General features: G+C 41.1%; 1 protein-coding gene across 1 annotated transcript in view; it reads right to left on the bottom strand.

The window, feature by feature from the left end:
* adamts17 (ADAM metallopeptidase with thrombospondin type 1 motif, 17) overlaps positions 1-26,031 on the bottom strand; it is a 98,289-nt gene that overhangs the window by 57,803 nt on the left and 14,455 nt on the right. The window contains exons 4-6 of the mRNA XM_085278698.1: positions 16,730-16,908; positions 15,754-15,837; positions 9,445-9,602 (exon numbers count right to left, since the gene is read on the bottom strand). Coding sequence (XP_085134824.1) covers positions 9,445-9,602; positions 15,754-15,837; positions 16,730-16,908 — 421 coding nt within the window. The remainder of the gene's footprint in view (positions 1-9,444; positions 9,603-15,753; positions 15,838-16,729; positions 16,909-26,031) is intronic.

Below are 26,031 nucleotides of genomic sequence, written 5' to 3'. Positions count from 1 at the left end.
TCTCAGAGTGACGCTGAAAAACTAGTTCATGCATTTATTACTTCCAGGCTGGACTACTGTAATTCATTATTATCAGGATGTCCAAAAAACTCACTGAAAAGCCTTCAGCTAATCCAAAATGCTGCAGCAAGAGTCCTGACAGGGACTAGAAAGAGAGAGCATATTTCTCCTGTTTTGGCTTCCCTTCATTGGCTTCCTGTTAAATCCAGAATTGAATTCAAAATCCTGCTCCTCACATACAAGGTCTTAAATAATCAGGCCCCATCTTATCTTAATGACCTTGTAGTACCATATCACCCTATTAGAGCACTTCGCTCTCGCTCTGCAGGCCTACTTGTTGTTCCTAGAGTATTTAAAAGTAGAATGGGAGGCAGAGCCTTCAGTTTTCAGGCCCCTCTTCTGTGGAACCAGCTTCCAGTTTGGATTCAGGAGACAGACACTATCTCTACTTTCAAGATTAGGCTTAAAACTTTCCTTTTTTCTAAAGCATATAGTTAGGGCTGGACCAGGTGACCCTGAATCCTCCCTTTGTTATGCTGCAATAGATGTAGGCTGCCGGGGGATTCCCATGATGCATTGAGTTTTTCCTTTCCAGTCACCTTTCTCACTCACTATGTATTAACAGACCTCTCTGCATTGAATCATATCTGTTATTAACCTCTGTCTCTCTTCCACAGCATGTCTTTATCCTGTCTTCCTTCTCTCACCCCAACCGGTCGCAGCAGATGGCCGCCCCTCCCTGAGCCTGGTTCTGCCGGAGGTTTCTTCCTGTTAAAAGGGAGTTTTTCCTTCCCACTGTCGCCAAAGTGCTTGCTCATAGGGGGTCATATGATTGTTGGGTTTTTCTCTGTATCTATGAAGCGCCTTGAGGCGACTTTTGTTGTGATTTGGCACTATATAAATAAAATTGAATTGAATTGAATTGAATTGAATAACTAAGGAGACATGACAGGACCTAAATAAGACATAAATAATCCCAAAATACAAAATAACTCAACTAAACCCTTAACTTAAAACTCGCACATGAATTAAACACAATATAAACATAAGAAAATAATACAAAATAACACAAAACAATATATCCGATTGGGTTTAAATGAATCTAAATGATTGAAGCCACCTCATAAGATGTGTGTTGTTAAAAAATTTTGCAGCAAATGCAAGTTGCTCTTCTGGACTTCACGATAAAGGGAAAACAATAAAGCAGTGAAAGCTAACCAACTTTGGTGCTAGCAGTATAGACCAGTAAGCTCACAAATTATACTGAGGAAGACAAAGACAGAAGCCAAATAGGTAGATTAGGACAAGATAAGGAAATGGGCCCATCACACTCTGGACACAACCTGTTACAACTCCTCCCCTATGGTAGGCACAGAGTACACCAAAACAACCAGACACCTGTACAGCTCCTTGCTACAGACCATCACTCTGGTGATGACTCCACCACACCTGCTAGTGAATTACAGTGTGCCATATGTACTCCTAAACACCTGATTCTGTTCACCTGGACGTAGCATATTCAGTGGGAGAAACATTTCATCAAACACTTCTTCAGTCTCGGCTAAATGCAGGTTTCCCCAACATTATAAACAGTACATTTGCGTAATAACTAAGAGGGCTATGAGGTCGTTTTCTTGATCATTAATTGTCATCACCATTGATCAATAGCCACTGATCAAAGATCACTGATCAATGGCCATGAGTGACTTGACTCCCTGCTCAAACCAGCATTCCTCCCTTTCAAGTATGTGCACATCATAATGGAAAGAGTGGCCACTGGCCTGTAAGTGTAAATAGACTGAATATATATGTTTTTAAATTCCCCTCTTGCCCCTGTGGGCAGTCGATCCCTCGAGCTCGGGTTCTACACCAGAGGCCTGGGAGCTCGAGGCTCCTGCACAGCATCTTTGCTGTTCCTAGGATAGCTTGGGGGTTGTTGAGTGCTCTTATTACCACTGGGACCACTGTTACCCTCACCCTTCACATCTTCTCGAGTTCTTGGTACTTCCTCAGCTTCTTCCTGATGTTACTGTCATTCAGTATAGCCACATCTTTCACTATGGCTGTCTTCTTCTGCTTGCCCACCAATACTAGGTCTGGTTGGTTAGCCATCACCAGTTTGTCTATCTCTATCTGAAAGCCCCACACCATCTTAGCGCCGTCATTCTTGACCACCCAGGAATCCCATTTTGACCTCGGGACTTCAGGGCAATACTCGGCACAGATGTTCCTGTACACTATGCCGGCCACTTGGTTATGGCGTTCCATGTATGCCCTGCCTGCTAGCATCTTGCACCCTGCTGTTATGTGCTGGATTGTCTCTGGGGCATCTTTACACAGCCTGCACCTGGGGTCTTGCCTGGTGTGATAGACCCCAGCCTCTATGGATCTTGTACTCAGAGCTTGTTCTTGTGCTGCCATGATTAGTGCCTCTGTGCTGTCTTTCAGTCCAGCTTTGTCCAGCCACTGGTAGGATTTCTGGATGTGAGTCATTTTTTTTCTGTCTGCCAGTGGTCTCTCCTTCCATGATGGTTCTTCTCCTCGCTTCACTTTTTCTTGGGTTTCTGCTGTCTCTGTCTCTCTGATTCTGATTCTGACAGAGCTGAATTTTAAGTATAATGGCAAAGGCTGTTAAAACTTTATATTATAATTTATAACTAATATAAATTAGCAAAGAAATTCATGCAAATTGATAGGTTTGTAGCTTAAACCTATTCGCTGGAACGCTCAAGACAATTCAACTGCACAGCAAAAAGCATTGAACACCAAGCAGAGCTCTTTATGATTCTTGTACACGAGGGAGACCAAGTGGACAAGCGCCGTTCCTTCGCTTGACCCCAGTCGCTCTTGTCTGCTACCCTGTAACACTGCTCTTTTATATAGACATAGGTTCATTAACATATGACGTCTACATACACACAAAGAGTACCTTGCCTGTGCATTGTGTAAGTGTGTGTGTGTGTGTGTGTGTGTGTGTGTGTGTGGTGTGTGTGTGTGTGTGTGTGTGTGTGTGTGTGTGTGTGGGGTGTGTGTGTGTGTGTGGTGTGTGTGTGTGTGTGTGCGTGCGTGCGTGCGTGCGTGTGTGTGTGTGTGTGTGTGTGTGGTCAGTGTGTGACCCCATAACCAACTTCCCTAAACCTGCTGGTCTAGAAGTCCGGACGTTTATCCTACCATGAAACAATAAGAGCAGGTAGACCTCTCCCATGCTCCCAGGATGTGGGTGTGAATGCCAGAACCCTCTGGAATGCACACAAAGTCTTTGCAGACTGCTAAGGATCAGACCCCAATCAATATGACATCGACTATAAACTCTAAGCATATATGAGTAAATATTTCTAAGCATAAATGACAATCAACAATACAAATCTAACATTTATTGCACATACAAACATCAGGAGATAACCTCAAGGATGAGAACTTTTCTGTAAGTGTGATTGTCTTCATAAGAAGTTTGTGAGTTCCCAAGGAAAGGTAATACATCATGAGCATAAAGGCTTACTTTATGGTCTGTATTTTCAGTTTTAACTTGACATTTTGTCGAATTGGTGCTGCTAGTGGCTCAATGAAAATGACAAAAGTGAGGGGGAAACTGGACAGGCCTCGTCTGGCGCCTCTTTGTAGCTGGAAGCTTTGGGAAGTAGGATGGTTAGTTATAGCACAAGCATTTGTGAAGCCTTATAGTGTTTTGATCCAATCGATGAAGAATGAACCAAATAGGTTATAAGTAAGGTTCCCAGTCGAATCCTTAATAGAGTAAATCTTTTTTTTCTTTATTTAGCTTTGACTGGTTAACAAACATTTTCCAGATTTATTACCATGTCCAAAGTTCTCCAAATGCAACCTGGTGTATTAAGTCTTCCGTAGGGCTGGGCGATATATCGAGTTTTTTAAAAATATCGATATATTTTCATACGAGATATAAGATGTGACAATATCGTTTATATCGATATAGTCTATGTTACGTTGTGGAGCCGCAGGTTTGCCTCTCTTTCGTCCACTTTTGTCTCTATGCAACGTTACTCGGCCTCGCCTCTCCTTCACTGAATACAACTCCCCCTCCCCCATAGCTTCACCTGCAGGCAATGACAAGATGAAAGCGGAAAATCTCCGTTAGCGAGTTACCGCGGATCGCCCCGTGCGTGGGGCTGGACAGTGTCAACGTGTTAGCGAGCTAACCGCGCTAACGAGCTAACCGCGCTAACGACTGTACGGCCTAAAATCCTTTCATTTTCTCAAAACTCGACAGTGCGCCTTATGTATGTGCTTACTGACCGCGAACCGATTTTATGTGGTACACAGCGCTCAGCAATCTGTCAAAAAATGTTTTAATATGACTTTGCTAAGCTACGGAGCTGCACCGCTTGATGGATTGTCGGAGGATTACGGCTACCGAGGAGGAGCCTCGCGGAGTGATACGTACTGTGCTTCAACGTAATATTACCGTACTGTGTGTGTATAAGGACCACAAATGGCACCTGTAAGAGACGTGGTGCAGCTGTGAAATCTGTCTCTTTGTTATTACGCTCAGCGTCTATTAGTTTACATTTTGACTGCACAATTGTGAGCTTTTTGTTATGCACAAAAACAACATTGTTTTCTTTTATTTATGGACCATGATTATTTAATAAATGCTGATAATTTGGAGTTTTCTCTATTTCGGGCTAGGCAGAAATACTTCGAAGATGGAGATAAACCTGGCAAACTGCTTGCAAGATATATTAAACAAAAAGAAGCTCAGACTATCATAGCAGCAATTAGAGCACAGGATGGCACTATGGTGTCAAAACCCTCTGAAGTGAATGAAGCCTTCAGAGATTTCTATATGCAACTCTACTCCTCAGAAATACAAGCAAACTCTCAGGAAATTAACAGTTTTCTCTCCCCCCTCAACCTCCCAACTCTCTCTAGGACACAGGTGGACTCCCTGGACGCCCCAATTTCAAAGGAAGAGATCTTAAGGGTAATCAAAAATCTCCCAATTGACAAGGCCCCTGGGTTGGATGGGTTTACAGCAGAGTTTTACAGGAACTTTGCAGAGGAGCTCTCCCCTTTACTCCTGCAAATGTTTGAGGAAGCCCTGGATAAGGGCAGCCTGCCACCAACACTGTCAGAGGCACTTATTTCCCTTGTCTTAAAGAAAAACAAAGACCCGCTTGACTGTAAGAGTTACAGGCCAATAAGCTTGATCAATTGTGATTGCAAAATTTTAGCCAAGTTACTAGCAACCAGATTAGATAAGGTCATGACTTACTTAATACACCCCGACCAAGTTGGCTTTATTCGGACTCGCTGCTCTGCCGATAATATTAGACGCCTAATTGATATTATGTGGGCAACCCAGGATAAATCCTCTACGGGGGACTTTTCTCCAGCTATAGCCCTCTCCCTAGATGCAGAGAAAGCATTCGACAGGGTGGAGTGGCGTTTTCTATTTTGTGTAATGGAAGCATTTGGCTTTGGCCCAAAATTCATAAGGTGGGTCAAACTTCTCTACAACAATCCGAGAGCATCAATACTAACGAACCGTATTATATCACAGTCCTTCGACCTCCACAGGGGTACAAGACAGGGCTGCCCACTGAGTCCTCTGCTTTTTGCTTTAGCTTTAGAGCCTCTGGCAGCGACAATACGTAGAGACCCTGATTTTCCAGGTATCCAGGTCCACAATAATAACCACAAATTGATGCTCTATGCTGATGACGGCCTGGTCCTAATATCACAGCCAGAACGATCTCTACCTGCTCTCTTGAGAATTATTAACCGGTTCTCTAATATATCAGGATATAGAGTAAATTGGTCAAAGTCTGAAGCGCTCCCTCTGACAGCCTTCTGCCCCAAAACCCTGTTCCAGCCGGGGGATTTCAGCTGGCCTCAGACTGGTATTAAATACTTAGGCATTACATTCCCCCGTTTGTTACACAACATAGTCCAGGCTAATTTTGAACCTCTATTGGACAAGTTCAGAACCGACATAATTAGATGGTCCCCTTTGTTCCTCACCCTTTGGGGTAAAGTTAACATCATCAAAATGAATTGTGCTCCAAAATTTAATTACCTACTACAAACACTCCCGCTAAAAATCCCATCAAAATATTTCCATCAATTTGACAGATTATGCAACCAATTCATACGGAATAACAGACGCCCTAGAATAAAGCTTAAAAAGCTACAGCAGCCAGTGGAGTCGGGTGGCCTGGGGGTCCCAAATCTACTATTTTACCATTATGCTTTCAGTCTGAGACACATGGTTCACTGGCCCTCCCTCCAGAACGAGCCCCCCCATGGCTTAGTCTGGAGAGTACTTTGTGCTCACCACTCCCTCCGATGCACATTTTAACCACCAAGCTCCCACCAGATATACAAACCCACCCCATTCTTTCTTTCCTGCAGACGGTCTGGAAGAAGGTGGCCTTGCTACTAAATTTTAACTCCCACCTTCACACTGAGGCTTCCATATGGCTCAATCCCAAACTCTGCATTAATAAATCGCCGTTTTTCTGGAGACTGTGGGTCCAGAGAGGGATACTTGTTCTCGGAGACCTGTATCAGGGGAGGATTCTCAAGTCCTTCAACGACCTTAAAGCACAGTTTCAGTTGCCACAAAGTCAGTTTTGGAGGTACTTGCAGCTCCGGCACGTATTGCTCAAAACCTTTGGTTCCTCCTCCACACCACCTCCAAATATTGAATATCTCAGCTACATCAAAAAAATCTTTGGGGGGGGGTCGTGAAGTCTCTAAATATTACTCAATGCTTGTTACGGGCACGAGTAAAGGACTACCTGCCCTCCGGTTAGCTTGGGAATCTGACCTTGGTGTGGCTTTTACAGATCAGGAATGGACTGCAATGTTGCAGAATAGTAAAAAGGTGTCCAGGGAACTTAGAACGAGACTAATCCAATTTAAATTACTACACCGAATTTACTGGTCGCCACACAGACTGTATAGGGCGAACCTCATTCAGTCCCCTGAATGCTGGAGATGTCAGACTGGGGTAGGCACATTGACCCATATGATTTGGAGCTGTCCTAAAACCCAAATCTTTTGGACTGAGATACATGACTTTATCAAATCAACCATACGATGGGATATTCCTTTTTCACCAAGACTATTTGTGTTGGGAGACCCATCACTCCTTAACTATGCTCCACCTAAGGCTGCTGAGTGGGTACAGACTGCATTGATGCTGGGGCGTAAACTCATTATCTCCCAGTGGAAGGCCCCCTCCACCCCACCTGTCTCTGTATGGCATATTCAACTAGGGAGACTCGCTGCACTAGAACAACTCTCATACAGGCTCCTGAATAAAGTGGAGAGTTTCCATCTGAAGTGGGATCCATATCTGTCCAGAATAAAACGAACAGACTAGACCCTAGAGTGGGATAGTCATTGGAATTCTGATGAAGCACTCTCAGGGATGTCAGAGTGTGGCATGCAGTAAGACCCACATAGTCAAAGGCTGGCTGTTTTTGTTTCTTTTTTTTCTTTTTTCCTTTTTTGTTTGTTGTTGTTTTTGTTTTTCTTTCCATGCTTTTGTTTATCTCTTGCTTTGTTTGCCCCCCCCTCATTTTGGTTTGGTATTCTCTACTGTTCTGCTGCTATGCTGATGTTTTTTTTATGCGATGTAATCTGTCTCCGCAGTGGACTGTAGTGTTCTAAAAAGTACAATAAAATATTAATCATAAAAAAAAATAAATGCTGATAATTTATTTTTGAGTAATTTCTTCATGTACATCTACGCTGTATGTAAAGAAAATGCCCGTGTGACATCTGGGACACAGTGTGACTAAGAACTCTCTTTTTGTTCTTAACTTATGGCTTTTAAAAAAAAATATCAAGATATATATCTTATATCGCCATCCAGCTAAAAAATATCGAGATATGAATTTTGGGTCATATCGCCCAGCCCTAGTCTTCCGTTCTTAATGGGTGGTGTGACTGTTTCTTGTGTTAGAGAGGCAGACGCTGGCACCACTGATGTTGATCAAATGAATATGAGTGTCTGTGATATCCTTCATAATGGAGCTGCTAACTTAAAAACGGTCTAAGCGAGAATGTGCATGGTTTACTGGTGAAAGGAAGGTGTAATCAGACATGAGTGTGTCTACGTTGTATGGTTGTATGTGTCTGTGCTGTATATTTATGTAGTTAACTGCAGCAATGTGGACAAAGCAAACATGACGGCTGTGTAAATGAACTGCTTATTCATCAATGTTACGACTCTAGAAGATTATTTTGTTGCTTGTATACTAAGATGCAGCTTTCTTTCTCCTGTGCCAACATTATGCTTGACCCTGTCGATCGGAGAAGTGCAAGTATATGGGATCTCTTTTAATGAAGCGATATCCTGCTTCCTGCCTCTGGGCAGTTACGTTCTGACAGGCACTAGGGTAATAAAGATTTAGGGGGGACCCTATATAAGTAGAGCCCGGTTCCTTTGTTCAGTTGAATTCTTCACTACAACGCCAAAGTGCCTTGTGCTGACTGAACTCCTTCTTGCAAGAATAAAACCTCCTCTTTAATGCACTCAATTTCCACAACAACTTGGTATCAGAAGTGACACCTACACTGATACAGACAACAATTAAACATTTAGAGCAGAAGGATTCTGCTCTAAATGTAAAATACTCACACGAAGCTTTTCTCACTTATACTTTGATTATTACCGGCAAAGATATTGAATGTAGGATAGATTCTGGTGCCACGCACTCATCATCAGAGCAGCTGACATTCCTGAGCAACCTGCTCTGAAAGGCCATTTCATGTGTTCTGTGCAGAGATTGATGTCTTATTTTACACCTCATGGCATTAAGGGTTATAAAAACAGAAAACATTGTCACATCTCAAACTTCGACATGATTGAGGACCAGTATATATATGAATGGCTGCCGGTAATAACACTCTTTGGGCAGCTGTTCTTCAGAAGGCTCATAAGCATGTCTCAGCATCTCTCACAGAAGTTGATTTTATGCTACCAACAAACTTGAATTGTATTGCATCTCTGCAGGTCCTGACATAAGATTTGAAACCCAGTGGTTAAAAGTGTTTAATTATGTCATCACTGCTGACTGCATGTACTGGCAAGACAGCACGTGCTTCTTCACTGTCTGTCTCACCCCACCTCAGTGGGAGTTATTCAGTATTTATCATTCTGCACCTCACACATCTCTGAGCAAACAAACATAAATGCTGCCAAGACATTGGTGTATTTGCCTATAAGTATCAGGCAGCACATGATTGGACCCTAATAGAACAAGACAAAGTTTTCTATTCACCATCTTCTATGGCACTGGTCTGGCCTGGGGAGTGGGGGAACTGCGGAGTCACATTTATATAATGCTCAGGTTTTTGCTCTGACGGGGAACAACAGTCAGACTCAATAACATGGCAGCTCTCTTCCTCACAGTGAAGTTCTAAGAAGCTTTAAAACAGTTCATAGCTGCATACCTGGTGACCAATACAGCACTGTCCACTGGAGGGATATCATCTCTTCCACCGGGAACATGGTTGGTACCAAGGTACCAAGGCCCACCAAATTCTTGATGCTGCCAGTGACAGAAGCTCTCCAGAGATCTTTCTCCATGATGGCCCACCTTTAGCTTTTCCTGGAGAACAAAGACACTAAATTAATTTAATTCTGATAATAATGAAAAAAAAAATTGGGACTTATGCACAATGAACATTATGTCATTAGGCTAGTTGGTTTGACACAACAAAATGGCTGAAGGCGAAGCCAATAGGTGCTTTGATAACCTACTCAAAAACCCAATGGCCAGTGAGGAGGATAGAACAGCATGTGAGTCCGTCTGCTGTAAGGAAGCTTCCTTGGATCACTTGTTTGGGGATCTTCCCTGCATAACCATGATGTTTTAGAAGGGACACACATCTTCCAAAAAGTTAAATTTTTATCTTATCAGTCCACAGAGTATTTCCAAAAAAGTTTAGGGGATCGTCAAGATGTTTTCCGGCAAAATTGAGACAAGCCTTTATGTTCCTTTTTCATTTTAGACCTCCATTGTTGCTCAGTCTCTTTCTTATGATGGAGTCATAAACACTAACCTTAACTGAGGCAAGTGAGGGCTGCAGTTCTTTGGATATTGTTCTGGGGTCTTTTGTAGCCTCTTGGATAAGTCACCGCTGCACTACTCTGGTAATTTTGCTCTGCCAGCCACTCCTGAGAAGGTTCATCACTGTTCTATGTTTTGACTTTATAGCCTTTCCCAGACTAAGAGATCTCAATTACTTTGTTTCTCATTCGCTGCTGAATTTCATTGGATCTGCAGATGGTCTAATGATGCTTTGTTTAGGCAGGTGAATGATGAATGGTAAATGGTAAATGGCCTGTATTTGTATAGCGCTTTACAGTACAGTAATCCAATCTTGAAGAAACAAAAGCATGAATAACAGTTTCCAAGTCTGTTTGCGGGATAATATTACTTAGCTTAACAATATTTTGTAACTAATATAAACATGAATTAACCAGAGTATGAACATGAACATCTGAGGGAAAACCAGACTCAAAATTTGCCCCGATGTTTCTGATGGAAGACTTGGCATAAGAGGCTAACGGACCAAGAGTTTCCATTATTGAAATTTACGCTCTTCTGGAGCACAATCAGGAATTTCAGCTTTTCCTGATTAAGTTGAAGAAAAGTTCTATCCATCCAGACTTTTACAAACCCTAAGCACTTGTGTAAGACATGCAGATTCAATACCTCATTAGGCTTAAAATGGATGTATAAATGAATATCATCTGTGTAGCAGGTATATGAGACCTCTACTCAAAATGTGTTGAAGAGGGATCATGTAAACCAGAAATAGTAAGGTCCCCAAAAAAGAACCCTGAGGTACACCAAAATTAAGATGGCTTAAGGAAGACCTATAATTGGAAGCAGCCACACAAAGAGAACAATCAGAAAGATATGAAGTAAACAGTTGTAAGGCAGATCCTGATACACTGGCCCAGTACCTCAACCTGTCAAGATCTGGTGATCACTGTATCACCAGATCTCGCTTGGTTGATACAGTGGTTGAGAACAGAACAATTTCCTGTGTCACTAGACACTCTGACAAGAGCTCTCTCCTTTGAATGTCCTTTACAGAACTCAGATTGAAATTTATCAAGAATGCTGTATTTATCTAAAGCAGCAGTTAGCTTAGCTTATCAATAATCTTGGTAAGAAATGGTAATTTAGAGATTGGTCTATAGCTGACCAATAGAAGGGTCAAGTTTGGGCTTTTTTTTAGTATAGGGTGAATAACAGCATTCTTGAAGTAAACCGGACTTAACCAGAGGCCAGAGAGGGATTAGCCATGTGCGTACAAGAACAGATGGACCGAAAAACATCTTTAAACAGGGATCCAGGTAAAATGTCTAAACAACAAGAAGAGGCTCCACAGCATATGGTCATAGTGAATTCTGTCTCTAGCTTACTAACATAAACCAATGTAAAACAGCAAACCAACCAACCTCATGACATAACATTCTGTAATGACAGAAGACGGCGCTAAACATGTTTTTTAAACTTAAATTTTAAGCACTTATTTCTTACATTCAGCTTCACAGACAGTATTTAACAATGCTCGAGCATGGTTTAAACTGGCTTTTATAAATGTATGTCTGTGAAGGTTCTCAGTCATCCAGGTCATCGTAGTCAAAGGAGCTTGCAAAGAAAAGCGTCTGGACTTCTTTAAGTTGCTTGAAGACGTTTCACCTCTCATCCGAGAAGCTTCTTCAGTTCTAAGGTCAAATGGTGGAGAGTCCCAGATATAAACCTAGTGGGAGTTTCCCCCCACAGAGGGACAAAAGGACCCCCTGATGATCCTCAAATCGCCTGAGCCAAGGTGGGAAACTGGGCGTGGGTCCCAATCAGCCAGAGTTTCGGGTGTGTTCATTGTGAAACCTGGCCCCACCTTATCATGTGAATTCCTGAGGTCAGATGGCCCAGGATGTGAGTGGGCGTTAAGGCGTCTGGGAAGGGATCTCAAAACTGGATTATAGATGGCAGAGAGTTGGTGTCGTAAACCCCGCCTCTGTTCAAAGATGGTCGCTCACAGTGGACTTAGATGGCTTCTTTCACTCCTCTTTCAAACCATCTGTCCTCTCTGTCCAAAATGTGAACATTGGCATCCTCAAAGAGTGACCTTTGACCTTTAGATGCAGATGGACTGCTGAGTCTTGTCCTGTGGAGGTGGCTGTTCTGTGTTGTGCCATGCGCTTGTGAAGTGGCTGTTTGGTCTCTCCGATGTAGAGGTCTGAGCATTCCTCGCTGCACTGTACAGCATACACCACATTGTTAAGTTTGTGTTTTGGAGTTTTGTCTTTCAGGTGAACCAGTTTGTGTCTGAGCGTGTTGCTGGGTCTGAAATGCACCGGGATGTCATGCTTGGAGAAAACTCCTGAGTTTCTCTGATACACCGGGTACATAGGGGATGACAATGTTGTTGCGTCTGTCCTTCTTTTCCTCCCTCGCTGGTGTCTGGTCTTCTTTTCTGTGCCTCTTTGCTGACTTTATGAACGCCCATTTAGGATAGCCGCACGTTTTGAGTGCTTCCTTTACATGTGTGTGTTCCTTCTTTTTCCCTTCAGGCTTAGAGGGAACATGTTCTGCCCGGTGGTGTAGGGTCCTGATTACTCCAAGTTTGTGTTCCAGAGGGTGATGGGAGTCAAAGAGGAGGTACTGGTCCGTGTGTGTGCGCTTCCGGTAAACTTCGATGTTGAGTTTGCCGTTCTGGGCCATCTGACCTCAGGAATTCGCATGATAAGGTGGGGCCAGGTTTCACAATGAACACACCCGAAACTCTGGCTGATTGGGACCCACACCCAGTTTCCCACCTTGGCTCAGGCAGTTAGAGGATCATCAAGGGGTCCTTTTGTCCCTCTGTGGGGGGAAACTCCCACTAGGTTTATATCTGGGACTCTCCACCATTTGACCTTAGAACTGAAGAAGCTTCTCGGATGAGAGGTGAAACGTCTTCAAGCAACTTAAAGAAGTCCAGACGCTTTTCTTTGCAAGCTCCTTAGACTTTTATAAATGTAGTGTTTCATTTTCACTTTAACTTTAAGTACTTACTTTTTAAGGTTTTTAAGAACATGCTTAGCACCATCTTATGCCAGTACACGATGTGATGTCACTGGGTTGGGTGGTTGATTGATTGGGTTCAACTGACAAACATTAGTTCATATTAGTTAACTAACAAAAGCACCAACAACTCAGGGGAAAAATAAGGACACTAAAACTAAAAAAGCAGTCTAAGGAGGTCACGTTTCCACTGCTCCTGGCTGCAACAATGAGTTTTATGTTAAGAAACCAATGATTTCAGTCTGTCTCTTTAGCAGTAAGTGCTTCTTTGATGTTTGACTACCTACACAGACACAGGGAAATCCACCTGTTAGCTGTAATATTTAGGTTTGTAAAGCACTTTATAAATGAGCACTGTGTGGACGAGAGCCTGTTTGAATCAGGTGGTTCGTGGGACCGACAAGCTGGAGACTCTGGTCTGGTCGCGTGTACTGAGCTGATGCCATAAGCAGTATTTTATGCAATACAATAATCTTAAACACAACAACATAACAGCTTACTACATGCAAATCACACCACAAACATAACTATGTTTCTTACTGAAGCAGGATTGGGAAAGAAAAGACGTTGATGTATGCGATGAAAAAAGCAAAACAAAAAACAGACTCAGAGGAAAAGATGCCACGACTTTTTTAAAGACCTTTTTTATCCCTCAAGTCATGTCCCTGAATGGATTACTTCATATTAGAAGTGAAGAAAAGCAAAGCCCAAATGTGAGCGAGTGACCCCTTTTTACTAAATTTAGAGTGTCAGACACCAGGTTGTTGGTCTGGGGACTCAAAAAGATTCTGCTCAACGCTATACTTATTTACACTGTGGAGGAGAGTGCTTTACAAACCTGAGCATTACAGCTAACAGGTAGATTTTTCCATTTCAATGCCACTAGTGTTAAAACTATGCTTCAATAACAGCAATCCTGCCTACCTTTTCATTAGGCCCATTTTCTTTCACGAGCAACCAGCTAGGCTCGGTTCAGAATATCTGGCGAGGCTCAAATCAACATCGCTCCGATTCTGCTCGCCAATGGTGATCTTCTCCTCAACTCAATCAAGCCCCATGTTGGGTGCAGAATTGTCTGTTTTTTTATGAGAGAGAAAACAAATATGCTCAAATTACAAGTTTTCCCAATTTATTATCAAACGGATTTCAGATTACTTTTACATGCCGCCATGGACCTCCATCTCTCTGGCTCAGAGACAAAAGGCTGGTACACCTAGGCAGACAAAATAATTTCCCTCAGGATAAATAAAGTTCTTATCTTATCTTATCTGTATGTATGTTAAGATGATTGGTCAAAAGTTGGAGGAAAGCCTTTAGACCTCATGTACGGCTCACGTTTCAACTTCTACACATTTCTGAACATCTCCTTTTATAGAGATGAAACTTTTGCATGCAACAATGCCATCACCATGGCAACTGCCTCTTGTCCTCTGGTCAGGCCTGTAGAAGGTGGGAGGAATGCATTCCCAAACACCAGAATTTATGGCCCTGTTTTCTTGTATGTATCACAACCCTCACCCACATACCTGACAGGGGGTCATAGTGTAACAGTCTGCATTCAAAACTACCTGATATTACATACATTAGGATAAACCATATGTGTGATGCAAATTATGAGGTATATAGCCTTAAAGATAAAAATAAATTCTAACACTAGCCAAACAACGGAAGACCCACTTGGACAGAACTGAAAGTGGACGGCATATTCTTCATTTGTTAACATGAAACTTGTTGTTGCAGCCAGGGGGAATACCAAAGTGACCCCCGAAACCGAATTATAGTTTTAGTCTCTTTATATTCCATTTAGTTTTGGCTTTGGTTATTAATTAGCTTACATAAACTAATGTACGTCTATTAGCAGCAAACAACCAACCAACACACCCGCTGGACTACAGTATGTGTGCTTTTTTATTAGTCCTTTATTTATCCAGGTAAAAATCTCATTGAGATTAAAAATCTCATTTCCAAGAGAGACCTGGCATCATGGCAACAAAAGCTACATACCACATAAGTACATAACATTTAAAACAAATACAATATCCCAACATGTGTAAAATAAATAATTTTGCTGCCATTTGTTGTCTTTGTGCGAACTGGAATCAAAAATAGTGAGTTACACTATATGTAATCATTGAATTGTATACATAGTACACCACATTTTAAGAAAACAAGGTTATAAAAGTGAAAGAAATGTCATCATAAAGCAATTTTAACACACTGAAAGGATGCACACAAGGCACACCTTGAGAATAAATCTTTGCATAGATGAAATTTAGAAAAAAAGCCTGTAAAGTTTGGCAGATTGTTTTGAAAGAGAAAAAGGGGATTTTTAAATTTCTTTTCTCACACACACACACACACACACACGCACGCACGCACGCACGCACACACACACACACGCACGCACGCACACACACGCACGCACGCAGGCACGCACGCACGCACACACACACACGCACGCACACACGCACGCACACACACACACACACACACACACGCACGCACGCAGGCACGCACGCACGCACGCACGCACGCACGCACGCACGCACGCACGCGCACACACACACACACACACACCTCAGAGAGAGGTAATCTCACAAACCTATGAAACTCAGGTTGTTAGGGTTGAAAGCAATTTTAATGTGGGTCAAAGAAGGCGAAATGTCAGACTTACTGGGCGGTTGTAAAGCAGCATCAGCTTGGTGACTCGAATGTCTAGTCTAACGCTGAGACTTGGGTGATGAAACATATTGTAGACCTGAAAGAAAGAATTAGTACAACTGAACCATGTGAAAGGTCATATAAAGGAAAAAAATCATCAACATACTTGAGTGAATGTCAAAATTTATGGGACAATTTTCTGATAACATCCATTAGAAATAATGCATGAATGGATGGATAACCTGCTAATGCAAATAAACAAACTGACTATTGCAAATGAATATTTTAATCCACTTGGATTAGATAGTTGACATCAACATCACACTTTTCTATAGACATAAATTAAACAACTCTACCTAACATAGCCTAAACAGATATTAACTGGTTATGTATTTTAAAAGGTTTGGGGTTTGTTAATTTGGTTATGAGCAGCATTATTGTGCAGTGGTGCAAACACACAACTAGCTTGTCATGTTAACTGGTGATTCTAAATTGGCTCTAAGTGTAAGAGAGTGTAGTTGCCTGCATTAATGTTGTGAGTATAAGGGTAACACACTCGAGTGTGTAAAGTCGCCTGATGATAATGTGATAGGCTTCAGTCCCTCTGCAACAAAATTGTATAAGAATTTAGGAAAATCGATCTGTATTTAAAGTGCACTGGGTTTCCGAGGTAGTATTGTAAGTATGAGACCAAACAGTACACAAGAAGGCTGAAATTGCAAATTTCAGTATAACTTTAAGACAGTTATACTGGCAAACACTAAAAAAAGTTATTGCTACTGCTACCATGTGATGGTTTTTTAATGAAGTTGACTTAAATGCTCACATATTAAATACAGAGTAACTTCTTTCAACATTTTTACTGGTTTAGAAATGCATCAGTCTCTGTATTTAAATAAACACTTATATGTATTTGAATAAACAGTTTCGGTTTGACTTAAACTCAAGTGAGGGAAGTCAAAAACAGCGTTTGATTCTAAAAATCTTACCATATTCATAACAGTCAATAGGAACCTCTGTGCTGCCTCACCACCATGGTACTGGACCATGTCCGAATCTGCTACCACCACTGTCTCCAGAGTGTAGACTTCGTGCAGGCGTATGGCATCTCTCTTCCCACGACCCTCCTCATTCTCTTGAACTCTTGAACTGCTTTCTTTCTTCCTTCCTACCACAAAAGGAAGACTAAATTTAAAAACAGTACGCCAGAAGTATGTACAAACCATTTAAAAAATAACTACATCCTATGAAAAAACTTCCAAATAAACATTTTAAAACTTAATTATCTTAGATTCAGTGTCTTTGATTTGAAAAGATGCCGTACTTAAACACGAACACTTTGATCATTTATAATAATAATAATAATAATAATAACAATAATAATAAAGAGATGTAGTGTTTTGTAGAAAAAGAGCCTGATATTGCCTGGACCAAACTTCTAGAATTGGGAGAACTGTTCAACAGATTTGTACGCCTGCTAAAATGTTCAATATCTGCAAAATTCCTCTAATTGTGAATAGTTTAATGATAACTTTTTAAAATATAAGGTAAATAAAACACTAGCATAACATATTACAATAATCAATATCACTTACACTCGATGGCTGTTACCTAACGACAAATGCAACATCCTTTTTAGCACAACTGTATTTAGACTTTTATATTTGCTGTTTCATTTTATTCTGCGGATGAATGATGAGGGAACGCATGTAAGAATGTATGTATCAGTGTTGGGCAAAATACTATGAAAAGGTAATTAGTTTTGGTTAATAGTTACTTTTTCAAAAAAGTAACTGGGTTAGTAACTCAGTTACAATATTATAAAAGTAACTAATTACTAGGAAAAGTAACTATTGGTGTACGTAAAATGACCAAAAACATAAAATCAGAGTAGAAAAAGGTTATATTTTTACTGTAAGAACCACAAACATGTTTAATGAATCATTAACTTGAAATGCAAAGATAAATTATAAACTGTAAGAAGTTATGAACAAGTTTTGTAAACAACAAAGTTTTTTGCAGCTATTCACCTAAAAATGCACCCAAGGATTTTTAAAATAACTATTTCAAACTATTTACAGAACAATCAGCTGTTCTACATCAAATAAGATGCCACAAAATGATTTGTGCCACTCCAAAAAATAATTTCTGTCCACTATGAGATAGTGGACCTCATCACAAGCGTGGTACCTGCAGGCCTGACAGCAGGAGGTGTATCACTCCTGTTTTCCACCTGGAGACACCGTTTACACTGTAATCTGACTTTGGTGGCTTTTTGGCAGCAACTGTGACAATCAGCAGTCGCCTCATTGTTCTGACACACACACAAAAAAATATCAACTACACTACACACTAACTACACAATCCAAACACGCTAAAGGTCACAAATATCTCACATCTCAAAACTCTCTCTCTCTTTCTTTTGCTCTCTCTCTCGCTGCCATTGCTCCTAGAACTTTCCCCTCTTCCTGCCATGTTGCCAAATCATTTTTGATTGGTCAGTATGGTACTTCTTTTTTTTGGTCACAAGCGCTATCCTTACACAGTAAACACATCAATAGTATTCAGGAAAAAACATTGTATATATCAGCGGTCTCCAACCTTTTTTGCGCCACGGACCGATTTATGCCCGACAATATTTTCACGGACTTTAAGGTGTCGTGGATAAATACAACAAAATGAAACTAGTACCGGTACCGAAAAAAAGAAAATTTATTCATAACACACATGAAAAGACCCAGGAAAACCGAGTTAATGATAAAAACGATAACAAAATAACGCTGGAAACCGATAAAAACCCCGAAAACCACACATTTCACACCTGAACGTCAACTCTCGCGGCCCGGCACCAAACGACTCATGGACCGGTACCGGTCCGAGGCCCGGGGGTTGGGACCGCTGGTATATATTTTTTATCATGACTGGTTTTACGTGGCCTATCAACACAATTTAAAAAACAGGTATATAGTTTGAAGTCCACACTTTTAACACAAAAATAGAGACTCGGGCTTGTCTTCGGCTGACATAGCATCTTGTTACTATGTCACCTTAAAGAAGTCATGTGATTTGTTTAACATGATTACTTTTCTTTCTCAGCCAATCAGCAGCACACGTGTGATTGTTTCAACCCCTAACTCTGAATAAGCTGAAGACAGCTTCAACAGTGTATTGAAAAAGTAAAAAAAACAGTAGTAACGCATCTGCACCTTGTTAATAACAGTAACAGCGTTGTAATGATAGAAATAGTAATTAATTAGATTACTAGTTACTGAAAGCTGAAACATTTACAGCATTAGTAACGGCGTTACTAATAATGCCGTTATTCTCATCACTATGTCACTATGTATGTATGGCATTCTGCTAAAATGTTAGCTCTGCTCCAGTACAGCACAAATAAAGGAATCACTTTTCACGTTGGTTTAAATAGGTTCCACTTGGATACATGGAATTGTTATTATTAAGCACTTATTGTGATGGAGGGGTTTGTGTGTCCCAGGGATCCCAGGGGCTAGGTTGTTGGGGGGCCTTTGCCCACCTGGTAGGGTGTCCCATTGCAATTTTGTCCTTTGTGAGGGATAAGACAAAGACCGAAAAGACTCCTACGAGTATACAACCAAGGGAACAATTCACCCTGCCCAGGATAGGGTTACTGAGTTAGTGCGTGAGGTTGAGAGGTACCGGCTAGATATAGTCTGGCTCACCTCAACGCATGACTTAGGCTGTGGAACCAGTCTCCGAGAGAGCGGCTGGACTCTGTCTCAGTCTACAGTTGCCCTAGGTGAGAGGCAGCAGGCTGGGGTAGGTATCCTAGTATCCCCTCTGCTGCCTGTACATTGGGGTTTCTCCCTGTGGATGAGAAGGTTTGTTCCCAGCGCCTTTGGGTCGGGGGAACCGGTCTTGAGTACCCAGCCTTCTTGGAGAATAATGTAAGCGTTTAGAAAAATGTACTTTTTATTGCACCATGTTCATTCACTCATGAGCAGCTGTAACATGAATTCAGTGGTTGAATTGCCACCTCAGCACCCTGATCTACAGTGTTCTATAGAGTCTTGCAAATGACCTACTAATATTATTGAGGTGTGTGGTAGCAGGGACACTTGTAAGTTTCAGGACACTGGCCCTAAAGGACTGGAGTTTGACGCCAATGCTGTAGATGGTCATTATTTGGTTCCTGGCTCTACAGATTGTTGTCATAGTCAATGCTCCTCACATGGTTTTAATAACTGCTTTGCGCAGTTATTAAAACCCAAGGTCCTCCCTCTATAAGACAGCTGTATGTCATATAGAGGCACCCACGAGACAAGCAGTGGGCTTGGGTCCAGCAGATCTCACCAGTTTTTAGTAAACCCTTCCAATTTTTTTCATCTGGAAGTCATCCCTTCCCAGAAACACACTTAAACATTTCATCCCCTCCCTGTCCCACTGTAGCAGAGCTGGCATTTTTGGTTTCACTTTATTAATCCACTCTTCTGGCAAAGGCCAACACATTTTGACCAGCTGACCTAAACAACAGAAGCTGGTTCATATAATGCTAATTTCTGAGTGCTGATTTTATTGTGCCCGGTCATAAAGACTTTTACATCATCAGCATATGGTGACAAACTCACTGTGGCCTTTTTCTCCCACAAAAGGTCAACCCCGTGAGGCTCTGTCTGGGTTGGTTTAGATGGGACTCAATGGCCAGAGCATATAATATCCGGCTCAATCTGACTGGTTCAATCTGAGAGACATAAAAATAGTTTTGAATTCTCATATTCTGAGGTATTTTGAGGCAGTCTGAGACCAATTAAACTGGGTGACACTTTTTTACATTCAGTACACGGTGGAATGGTTTTAGTGGATAACCACACTTTGTGACCTGGAGAGTGCTTTGAACCAGGAAGGTACTGATTGTTAGAATGTTTTTTCTTTGGGGTGTTTATGAATAAAAACTGTATGTCCCTAATTTCTGCCTTTACATGTATGTAAACTACAGACATCAGACTGTTCATCTCCACTATCCCCACTTTAATTTTATATGTATTTTGTATGCTTTGTACTCGACTTTGTCTACTCTGTGGTCAAAATGGCTTGGTCCCATTAAAACTTTTAAAATCCTTTTGCTTTAAAAAGCCAAGAAATTCGATGCAGTGCTGAGGAACTTGGATTTAGCCCAAGCAGAAGACAAGGCCAGTTATGTACTGTCGTCACTGGCTGCGACCGAGGAAGAGAAGAAACAGGTTGAGGAAGCAACAGTTGGACAAACAAAGAATGCATTGTGGTAATAAATTAATTCTGTTAGGTGTTAAGCAAGAAATTTTAGTGAACTGTGTCTCCTAATTTGTGTTTCTTTATAAAAGGCTGGTATATTGCAAGAAGACTATCACAGCTAGCAACTTTGGTTTGGTCGTGGGTGCACTCCAGGGGAGCTCATACCCTCCTTCATTATTTAAGACTCTGCTTGGCCGGTAGAACCTGACAAAAGGATGTAAAGTAAGTTGTTAGTAAAAAGGGGTCTGTGCTTCTAAGAAGCATTTATGACTAAGAGATATTTTCATCCCCAAAGGCATGTGATTGGGGGATCCTTTATGAACCGAAGGCCAAGCAGCTGTATACTGACTCTACTGGAGCAGTTATCAAGGAGGAGACTGTTTTTATCCAACAGTGGGCTGCTTGGTGGTTCTCCAGATGGAATAGTCAAGTTAAGTCAAGTCAGCTTTATTTGTGTAGCACATTTAAAAGACATCAAGTCTCAGCCACAGTGCTGAACAGGGGTATAATGTAAACAGATAAAAGAAAGAATTAAAATAAATGAGGTTAATTGTATACACACACACACACACACACACACACACACACACACACACACACACGTGGAGATTCCCCCCCCCCCCCCCAAAAAAGATTGACACACAGGAAAACCACGTTAACAATAAAAATGATAAATAAAAAAACAATAAAAACAGATGAAAAGCCTGAAAACCACAAATTTCACCCCCGAGCCTCAACTCTCGCGGCCCGGTACCAACGACTCATGGACCGGCCCGGGGGTTGGGGACCACTGCTCTGCATGATTACAGTAAGTAACTAAAGTTTATTTATTAAGCACTTTTCATAGACAGGCAGTTGCAAAGCACAGCACACAAAGGTTAAAATAAACAGAGAAGTAATAAAATAGACAATACAAAGGGATAAATGTAAAAACAAACAAACAAATAAATAAATAAACAGCATTGATCAACAGAAGGCTTGTTTAAACAGAAACTTTTAACTGCTTTTTAAAGGATTCCACAGAGTCAACCAAACGCAGCTGTGGTAGGCTGAAAGGCTCTCTGCCCTTTAAAATACATAAAAACTGATGCCATTAAATAATAATATACTCACAATGTTGTTTTCCATGTTGTTAGTGAAAATATTGTCAATTAAGGTGGCACAGTGAGGTGTAATTCTGCTTGGCCTGGTTGTTTTAGGATGTAACCTCAGACTGTATATAGTGTTTAAAATTCATTGGTAATTTTATGCTTATTCGCATTCAGCAGATCATTGTTAAAATCACCATGATAAACATAACTTTTGATTTGTTTTTGAGAACATTTCTTCTATGAAGTCATTAAATACATGTATGCTTGAGCCTGGTGCTCGATATAAACAGCTAATTATTACATTTTTCACTTTTTCCTCATAAACTTCAGTTGTTATATACATTCTAATAAGTTATCAATTGTAGTTGTCATACTTTTCACCACCTTATAATTAACTTCAACCCCTCCAGTTCAAAATCCAGTCGTTTCTCTGCATTGATCATGTTTTAGATATGGCAATAATTCCAAATGGTTTTGTGAATTGATTAAAATATTGCTTTATATTATTGAAACTGCCACATAGACTTCTGCTATTAAATGGATTATTGATCATTTGTTTTCCGTGTTGATGGTGTGACTACACTGTTCATCAGTGAAGTAGCAGCGGTTGTTGCTGATGTTGTAGAAGAAATTATTTTCTGGGTCTACATCGATTTCCAAGTCCACAACATTATGGTCTGTGTATTGAAATGTTCTCAGTTTCAGTTGATCATAAAGCGAATTCCATTGAATTAAATTGTTATTGTTGTCAGATTCAGATGAAATTCTTTCAGATTGTGCCATGTGGTGTGTTGTGTCACATCACATGTTTATTCATACCGCCAGTGTAAGAGTAACATCAGTATTTGCCCAGTTCAATGTTTCTAATGGCCAACACTTTGGCTTGTTCTGGTGTTCCCCTGAGCATATCATTAAACTCAAGGACCAGCCAATATTATCTAAGTGCTCCTCAGCCATTGTGTTTTCAGCTGTCCATCTCTATGTTGGCGACAGAGTCTGATCAAGGTTTTATTTACAAAGTGAACAGTTAAGAAACACTCGTCGGGTGCAAGTCAAGATGATCAAAGAAAAGTGCGCCTTCAGTCAACAGGATGTGTTATGGAGAATTATTTGGAGATAAAAAAGAGAAATACTTGATTCATTATGAGACCAGAGAATAAAGAATACTGACTTCTTGCAAAACTTAAAGAAGAAGAACCACAATCTCCCAGCAATATGAGACAGCTGAAGGGCTTTGTAAAGAACAAGAAACAGACAAAATTAGAAAGACCCCAAGATGAAGTATGGAAAACAAATGGGGAAAAGGAGGATTGATTTTCACCGATCCAGAAACACAAGTCCCAACTAATGATGCAACAAAAGCCCTACATCAAAAAGCAAGAGAGGAACACGTGAAAACCTGGGGCTCAAGGAAAGTTGACGTGAATAAAACAAGAGCTCTTCCGATGACAATACCAATACTGTGTCGAACAGTTGTTAAAGGGAAGAGGCAGAATCAACACAAACACAAAGCCAGTGTCTCAAAGCAACTGAGGTCAGACCAGCAGCTACAGAGCCCGAACATAAGGCTCCACTTTTATTTCCATCTTTGTCAGCAAGTTCACTTCCACAAAATAAAGTGTAACTCCTGAGCACCACCCATGCAAGCCCCACTCATCATGGTGACAGGTGGAGTTTTAGAAGACAAGGGAGGCCTACCACAAAAATATTTCACAAGATCTCAGACACAGATCGAACAAGCTCAGAGCTTTCCTCCAAGGGTACACATGCCACTAGGGCAGGGCAATGTGACCAAAAATATATACTTCACACGAGACAAAATACTTTACAACTCCACAACTTTATTCATGCAAAAAAAAAACCATCAATGTATTTTCACTTAAACAAGCAGCTGTTTTTTATGTGCATTAATGTTATATAAACATGTAACAGTGCAAATTCCTCGCTGACAGTTTAACCAAAAGGCATTTCCAGTGGAAACTGGCCGACATATCCTCAGCATAACCATGTATAATATCCACAAAACGTAAAAAGAGGTTATACACACACAATACGGTAATATCATGTTGAAGCACAGTACGTATCACTCCGCGAGGCTCCGCCTACGATAGCCGTAATGCTCCGACAATCCATCAAGCGGTGCGGCTTCGTAGCTTAGCAGAGTCGTACTGAAACATTTGACAGATTTTCGAGCGCCGTGCACATAAAATCATTTCGATGAAACTATGAAAAAGACTTTTTTTAATACTTGTGTTAAGTTTTGTATGGTAATTACACAAAATTCAGGTTGTCAGGTTAAATCTGACAGAAATAGTTTACACTGACATCCATTAAAGCATGAGTGTCGCGAGAAGCTGTGTTTGCATTTATTTGCACTGCCTTCCTCTCTTGATGTCTATTTATTTTAAGCTTTAAGTATAAAAGGGTCCATTCTACAAGATACGAACCCCAAACTGCTCTCCGATGCATCCATCGGAGTATGAATGTGTATGAATGTCAGCTAGAAAGCACTTAGAAAAACGTGCTTGTGTGAATGGGTGAATGCAAAAGTTGTATAAAGCGCTTTGAGTGCTCAGAAGAGTAGAAAAGCGCTACATAAGAACCAGTCCATTTACACGTGAATTAAAATGACGTATTTTAATCATACTAAAATTTTAAAAAACCCAGCAACAGTGCATTACCTTTTTGTCATGGTCCCCGTGACTGCCCAGCCGGCCCTGCAGGGCTACATGTGTTTTGTATTCTCTCTCTCTCCTTCACTGCTCTGCCTGGGCGGAGCTCACTGTGGGCTCCGCCCTTGGCCCACACACCTGTTCGCGATTAGCTGTCGTTACCTGTCCACTATTTGAGGCTGGGACGCAGATCTTCTCGTGGCTGGATGGCTGAGACACGTTAGTGATCCTCTCAGCTCCCGTGAATCTATGCTTAAGTACTTTGTGACCTTTGAGTAATTTCCCTCTGTTGTGTGATAGTTTTCCTCCCCGGACCTGTGGCCTTCCTGCTGCGTGGACGTGTGTGAGTTTGGACGTGGAGGCGAGAGCGAGTGTGAGAGAGCTTCCCTTTGGACCTTTGGAACCCTGGATTTTCCCCTCATTGTACATATTCTGCACCGGTGTTGTAAATAAACTGTGTTTGGAACATCAACCTGCACTGCGCTTGAGTCCCTGCTGTCGACTGTGACACTTTCATTATTCTAAGAAGAGTCGATATACAAAATACGACTGAACAGAGAAGCAGTTTGAGATCTTCTTTTTCAGTTTTTTAATTGGAATAATTGCAGTTTTTGTTTTTTCTGTTTTTTGTTTTTTTTTCTGTTTTGCAGCATTGGCATTTGAACAGCGTACACATGTTAGAGGGTCAAATTCATAGCTCTGGTTTTGCACATTATAGAACACGACTGTCTCCTTGATACTTCAAGACTGTTACTGAACATCACCAGAAATTGCTATTGCAGTTTTACTCAGAGAAAACTGAGTCAAATGTTTAAAGATTCAAAGATTTTATACTATGACTGTTTGCATGTGAACCATACCTGTGCTGACCTAATTTGGTTTTGTGGAGGAAAAGACTTCCTGCCTCAGACGGGGTCAGGAACCTGGTAAGATTAAAATTACCAGTGACTGTAATAGGACACTGGCTGAACCTAACTCAGGTACTTGTGTGGTTAAGATGATTTCTTAATTTTGATCTTGATTCAATAAAGATTTTGATATAAATTGGTGTTATTCTTAATTAAGTTGCAAATGGATTTAAATTCATACTGTTGGGTAAGTTTCCATAAAAACTGTACCGCATTAATAAAGTCTACTGTTTAATTGGCTAATTTACTCTCAAAATACCGTTGCAGGTTTGTTTGTTTGTTCCACATGACTGAGGGTGGTACAGAACAGGGAGGTGTTAGGTATACACACCTCCCCTGTACGTAGAAAGTGTGGTATCCTGTATCCTGC

This window comes from Mchenga conophoros, linkage group LG1 (genome assembly GCF_057382185.1).
Source record: "Mchenga conophoros isolate Kocher_MC1m ecotype Shallow Benthic linkage group LG1, M_conophoros_male_GT1.1, whole genome shotgun sequence".
NCBI classification, from domain to species: domain Eukaryota; kingdom Metazoa; phylum Chordata; class Actinopteri; order Cichliformes; family Cichlidae; genus Mchenga; species Mchenga conophoros.
This window is presented reverse-complemented; position numbering and strand designations above follow the sequence as displayed.